Consider the following 7,179-nt stretch of genomic DNA (forward strand, 5'->3'; position numbering starts at 1 on the left):
CCATTGAAAGATAGAAAATAAATAGAAAATAAATACCGGTATATCAATTGTTATAGAATATACCATTGAAAGATAGAAAATAAATACCGGTATATCAATTGTTATAAAATATACCATTGAAAGATAGAAAATAAATACCGGTATATCAATTGTTATAGAATATACCATTGAAAGATAGAAAATAAATACCGGTATATCTATTGTTATAAAATATACCATTGAAAGATAGAAAATAAATACCGGTATATCAATTGTTATAGAATATACCATTGAAAGATAGAAAATAAATACCGGTATATCAATTGTTATAGAATATACCATTGAAAGATAGAAAATAAATACCGGTATATCAATTGTTATAAAATATACCATTGAAAGATAGAAAATAAATACCGGTATATCAATTGTTATAAAATATACCATTGAAAGATAGAAAATAAATACCGGTATATCAATTGTTATAGAATATACCATTGAAAGATAGAAAATAAATACCGGTATATCAATTGTTATAGAATATACCATTGAAAGATAGAAAATAAATACCGGTATATCAATTGTTATAAAATATACCATTGAAAGATAGGAAATAAATACCGGTATATCAATTGTTATAGAATATACCATTGAAAGATAGAAAATAAATAGAAAATAAATACCGGTACCGTATATCAATTGTTATAGAATATACCATTGAAAGATAGAAAATAAATACCGGTATATCAATTGTTATAAAATATACCATTGAAAGATAGAAAATAAATACCGGTATATCAATTGTTATAAAATATACCATTGAAAGATAGAAAATAAATAGAAAATAAATACCGGTATATCAATTGTTATAAAATATACCATTGAAAGATAGAAAATAAATACCGGTATATCAATTGTTATAAAATATACCATTGAAAGATAGAAAATAAATACCGGTATATCAATTGTTATAAAATATACCATTGAAAGATAGAAAATAAATAGAAAATAAATACCGGTATATCAATTGTTATAAAATATACCATTGAAAGATAGAAAATAAATACCGGTATATCAATTGTTATAAAATATACCATTGAAAGATAGAAAATAAATATAATAATCCTGTATGAAAATTGTGATGAAATATAAGCTTACCACTGATAGATTGACAACTAAAAACTTATATGTAATGATTATTTTTTGTCTTGAAGGGTCTAATTGCAGCAAAGTGTTCATCTCATACACATATTATATTCCGGGTACAAAACCCTTGTAAAGACCAGACGTAAAGTTTTGGAAATGTGCAATTTTAGTTGTTTACAAAACAATTTCATTTCTATTTTTACTGAATATTATTTATGTTGTGTATTAGAATATAGTTTTGTAAAGATTTTATTACGTTGTAGAATGTACATCCTTATAATGGAGTGCCGGTATAAAGTTTGATGAATTTTACTCAAAATATCAGAATTAGCCATAATCTCTTGACTGTTAACCTAATCCTAATCCTACTTATACTCTTACACTACAGTAAGTTGGATTACTGTGTCATTCAGTCAACTGCCACTAAATATTTTAGCCTTATCTTTAGGTATAAGTTTATAATCTCATAAGAACACATTGAAACAGACCCAGACTGAACATTTCTGTCTCACTTTATCAAAGAATCAAATTATAATCGACTTTTACATGACTCTAATCCACTCTAGTGACATTCTTCAATACCAAAACTGTATTGTCCATCATTGGACTGGGAAAAAGTTGTTGCTAAGGTTTATTATAAAAATATTTACTTTTCATAAAAAAAATCAATAAGTAAAATTACAAAAATCTCAAGTATCAAATACAATCTTTAACGTTCCTTTAGTTCAATAACAGTAAAAGAGATGACAGCTGTCATTTAGGAGTGGCCCAATTTTGGAAGATTTAGGCGGCATTTAATAGGGCAAGACTTGACATGCTTCGCCAAGTCGACACACCATTCCATTTGATCAACTAAAACTAAAAAATAATGTGAACAACATTTACAAATTTCTATTTTACTACGTCTAGGTTACATACCGCATTTAGATTTAAGTCCACGAGACATCTCACAGCCCTTCTCGGCATCCTGGAAACTCTTTACAGCTGTCAGAAATAAAATTTGACAGGAAACTGTCAGGGGTTGCTCCACTGTTGACTTGTTTTCAGGTTGCAGGGGACGCAAATATCACATTGACCAATCAGAGAGTAGAAGTAGGGACCAGGCATTTTATATCATTATTTTTAACATTTCAAAGCAAGTTTCTACACAAGTTGAAATTTTTTAAGATGAAACTTAATATTTAAAGTAAATAACGAATTTAAAATCATTTTCTTGACAAAGTGCTGCCAAATTTAAAAAAAAAAAACACCTTATTTAAAAAAGGTAAAATATATTCAATAAGACCTCACTGCCATTTCCGGTTAATATCCAAGATGTCTGCCTACGACAACGTTCAGACTGGTGGATTGAAATTAAAAGGAGTTTCAGATCACACAATCAAAAAGTAGGCTTTAACACTGGTTTCATTTTGTTCCTCGTGCTGTCATCTTTTAATAAACCCAGAATGGTTGTGAAATATTTTCCCATTTCTAAGATATCTACCATTATTTTTCTTGGTTTACATTTTTTCAAGTCCGAAACATCTGCCACTTCGGCGTATTCCAGACTAATAGCAATATTGTGAAAGTTGTCGATGTACATGAATATGGATAAAAAAAAAACCTCACCCCATTAAACATTGCCAAGTATTCCAGACCCTACTTAAGCCAACAACTGTCTTTATAGCTATAAGGGATTGGAGTGGAATAGAAGCAGATGTTTCAGACTATTTTCCTTCCACTGTCCCTCTACATTCTCTGATTGTCAGTATTATCTAATAAATTTGAAGATCATCTTTAAAAAAATAATTATTGTCTTATAATATCTTGACGTTGATGATCGTTTTTCACCATTTTTGTTCATCTTGTTTTTTTATAAGGAAAAAGAAGAAAGATAAAAAGAAGAAGAAGAAGGAAGAAGAGGCTGCTTTAAAACAAGAAATAACCAACAAGAGTGGAGAGAGTAGTCAAACTTATTCTGTTTCTAAAAAAACAAAGGCTGAATTAGCTTATGAAAAGGCCATGGAAAAAAGGGTGAGTGTCATTTCTACAGTGATAAAATAAAAGAATTAAGAAGACACCTTTCACAATGATAGAGCTAGGGAAAAGTCGTGGAGGGATGGTAAACGATATGTCTTGGATCTGAGATGCTGTACATAGAGAAAACAAATTTCTCAACCACACAAAAAATAGACTATTTAACCTACTAATAGACAATTGTTTTATCAAATATTTTGATTAATTTATTATCATTATTTTATAATTACAGAGAGCTGAAGAAATTTTAGAAATTGCTGGTAAAACTCATAAAGAAAGAATTATGGTAAGTAGATTACATGAGGCTCTGATCAATAATCAACATATCTGGGTCTTTACTTCAGTACAAGGCTTAGAAATAGAGTGGAGTAACGCCAAGTTAAGTTTTTACACACCTGATATTATACTTGTTGAGAACGTTTCAATATTTATAAATCTATAATAGGTGCAGAATAGTAGGATGTAAAACTCCATTCATTTCATTTATATTTATAATTCCAGGGTTTTAACAGACAGCTAGACAATCTGACAGAACATTTTGATATTCCTAAAGTCAGTTGGACTAAATAAGGTGTATAATAAATACTGGTGTAGGTATGAAGGATTTCTGTGAAGAATATTTACGCTGAGTTATGACAGATAAGACTCAATGTGATCTGTGAGATATATTGACTCATTAAACTGGCAATAGCAGCATAAATTCTCATGAAAAAACGAAAAGAATGTTTGAGTGAATGTGATTAAATGGTTGATGTTGTAAATTTGTAAAATAAATATTTTACTAAACTATGATAGAGTTTTGATGCCAAAATATGCAATTATTTTATAAATTACTGTCGTACACAGCAAAGTTTGATGAATTGATTGTTGTCTGTAGTATAGCCCATATATTTGATGATTACCTCCCTTTATACTTGAAATGAGAGGATCTCTACCGTGGCTGAGTCTCTGGAAGTCACGGGTACAGGTTTGACATGATATTTGCGACAAAAACTCACGACAGCGTTACTAGCCCCCATCAACAAGGCTGTGCATAGTATATATACGTTTAACAAGACCACACCCTTAAATTACTACATCCACGAGTCAAAACTGAAAGGGTTGAAAGTGTCTTATTGTCTGAATAACATAAGCAGAGAAGAAGAATTCTGTTTATCTGTTTATAGAGTTTTTATAAGGCCTTGACCAGGTAAGGTTTCTAAAATATTATAACCTGTTTTATACAATATTTAAATAAACCAACACAAATATAAATATTAACATTCCAATGTTTTATAAAGTTATTTTAATGTTACTATAAACTAATGTTAATTAAGGCGTGGTGAATTAAAAATTCTAATGAATTACAATAAAATAATGATAAGCTAGTTTTCACACTCCTATTACTAACTTATTAATAGTATTAGGTGAATGGTACTGATGAACGTATTTCTTCTAAAAAACAAACAAAAAACAAACACCAAAACAAAAATCCCAAAAATGGATCCAGTTCACAAAGTAAAGTCATAGTAAAGATAAAATCATGTCGACATCACGGAATTTTAAACACGATAAGATAAAATGAACATTTTTGACCCGATATTTTACTGAGGACACAGATATAATGGCGATCTATACATTCTACTGGATTCGTCGCTACCACCATGAGGAAAACTACCGACTGCAATCTTTGACGACAAGACACAATATGTGAGTACAATATGAGAATCTGGCGGTAACTGAAACTTTAATATCGACAGTGTGAACAGAGCAACTTGAACCCCCCTTGTTTCTTCCTGTTACACACTGATAAAATAACATAAATAATAATCTATGCCTTCTCAAGAAAGGTGAACATAATACGATACACTCATAAATTTCTATCCTATATATTACAATCAAATGATCGCTGATCCATGAAGGTAATTGAACTGTTGGTCTATATTTAATGAAATTAACATAAGTCAAATGTGATTGGTCTATATTTAATGAAATTAACTTAATTCAAATGTTATTGGTCTATATTTAATGAAATTAACTTAAGTCAAATGTTATTGGTCTATATTTAATGAAATTAACTTAAGTCAAATGTGATTGGTCTATATTTAATGAAATTAACTTAAGTCAAATGTGATTGGTCTATATTTAATGAAATTAACTTAAGTCAAATGTTATTGATCTATATATTTAATGAAATTAATTAAGTCAAATGTTATTGATCTATATTTAATGAAATTAACTTAAGTCAAATCTTATTGGTCTATATTTAACGAAATTAACTTAAGTCAAATGCTATTGGTCTATATTTAATGAAATGGACTACGAGAGCCATGTCCTGGCCGTTTTATCAAAACTACTGGAAGATGAGCACTATGGGCCACTGTATCACAAACAGTTCCCATTAAAGTTCTTCTTATTTTACCCCGATCTTTAGATACCATAACAATACAATCAGCCTTGATCTTGTCGGAAACTTTAAGGATGGTATGTCCGACATCTTTATTTTTCTCCACCAAAAACTCCGACTCCAAGTTTCCAGCCTTCACCGACATTTTCTTCAACCTATCCTTCATTAACTCAATGATTTTCTCGTGACCATGATGTTCTTTGTCCGTCTCGTCATGATGATGTTCGTGAATCGTTTCATTATCCACATGTAGAAAGACCACCTCATTCCCTTGTTTGTGGAATCGTTCGTAATAATATTGTACTCCGTATTCCATATGGTCGCTGGTGTCACACGGAATTAAAACTTTAGAACACTTGCTCTCCATGATCACTGACGAAATTGGCTGACGAAATTGACTGTCTTCTTGACGACAAACTAAAAACTGCTTGATTTGTTAACGTAATTCTGAAAATCTTTTTCTAATCCAAATAACTAAACTTTGTAGAAAATAATTTCTGAGTCTCCGGTATCTACTGTAGAAAACTTCTGAACTTAATTTGAAGACGAAAAACTGGTAAAAAGGCTGTCTGGTTGGAGAACTACTGAAGTAAAAACCTTCACTCGACAGTGTTTGAGTCTCCGCTATCTACTGTCGAATTTAACTGAGTAAGTAAATATAAATGGTGCAGAAAATGGAGAAAAATTTGTTGGTTCACAATAAGCTTTGTAAACAGTTGACTGATTCACAATTAAGCTCCGTCAACAAATCGACTTGTTGACTTCCGACTCAACTGATGATGTGCACAGAGAAACGAGTGAGGTCTGATCATGATTAAAGCCATTCTGTACCAGGGTTATATAGTTATATAAACTAGACTAGAACAAACCAAACTATGTCAACTATACGTGAGAACTATACGTGACAGACCTGTAGCAAGAATTGATGAGGGGAGGGTTAAGTAATATATCTGGAGGGGAAAGTAATATATCTGGAGGGGCAAGTAATATATCTGGAGGGGTAAGTAATATATCCGACGGGTCAAGTAATATATCTAGAGGGGTAATGGTGTATGGTGTTTAATTGCAGTAATGGAATTGGTCGGTTGTAAGGCTTTATTAAGAGGGGGCAAACTAATTATTTTCGGCAATCTGGTACAAGGTGAGTTTATTGAGGCTATCGAAAACATCTTTTCATTATACCGACGAATAGCTTCGAGCAAAATTGTCGTTTGTTATTGTTTACAGGGTTTTTTGAGTTATTTAAAAACAAATTTCATGTGCTATCAACACAAGCGAATTTATATAACATTTAAAACAAATATCAAAACTTTTAACATTTGGATTATGTGTGAAATATTAACAATCGAACGTATATTATAGTACACTTTCAATTCAGTCTTATTATACAAACTGATAATTGATGCAAAAGAAGTATGTTCTCTTCTTGTGACCTTGGCCAGTGCTTTTATAGAAGAGTATCTTCTATAACACCCAACGCTAGGATAGAGGAGTTAAACACATTTACCTTACCATCACCTTTATAGAAGCTCACTGTGTCTTTTAGGGAGGCAGGTAGATGACAAGTTAACGTTCGCTTCCAGCAGATACTGATATCGCAAACTAGGTAGTTGTTGGTAGATGACAAGTTAACGTTCGCTTCCAGCAGATACTGA

At 31.0% G+C, this 7,179-nt stretch overlaps 3 protein-coding genes across 3 annotated transcripts in view; 1 reads left to right on the plus strand and 2 right to left on the minus strand.

Annotated features, from left to right (window-relative positions):
- Positions 1-2,088, minus strand: part of LOTGIDRAFT_157663 (hypothetical protein) — a gene marked incomplete at both ends in the record, with an annotated part of 14,039 nt that extends 11,951 nt beyond the window's left edge. Inside the window, one exon of the mRNA XM_009050324.1 lies at positions 2,041-2,088. Coding sequence (XP_009048572.1) covers positions 2,041-2,088 — 48 coding nt within the window. The remainder of the gene's footprint in view (positions 1-2,040) is intronic.
- A 338-nt stretch (positions 2,089-2,426) lies between these two features.
- Positions 2,427-3,927, plus strand: LOTGIDRAFT_203491 (hypothetical protein). Its single transcript, XM_009050325.1, has 4 exons — positions 2,427-2,507; positions 2,982-3,135; positions 3,371-3,424; positions 3,640-3,927. Exons 1-4 carry the CDS (start codon positions 2,437-2,439, stop codon positions 3,706-3,708), a joined length of 348 nt encoding a protein of 115 aa, XP_009048573.1. The 5' UTR covers positions 2,427-2,436; the 3' UTR covers positions 3,709-3,927.
- Positions 3,928-5,462: 1,535 nt separating this feature from the next.
- Positions 5,463-6,289, minus strand: LOTGIDRAFT_186269 (hypothetical protein; the record flags this gene model as incomplete). The annotated part of the gene is made up of 1 exon (XM_009050326.1): positions 5,463-6,289. A coding segment is annotated over exon 1 (429 nt), but the record flags the coding sequence as incomplete, so codon positions are not given.
- Between the last annotated feature and the right edge of the window lie 890 nt (positions 6,290-7,179).

Source organism: Lottia gigantea (genome assembly GCF_000327385.1).
Source record: "Lottia gigantea unplaced genomic scaffold LOTGIsca_15, whole genome shotgun sequence".
NCBI classification, from domain to species: Eukaryota; Metazoa; Mollusca; class Gastropoda; family Lottiidae; genus Lottia; species Lottia gigantea.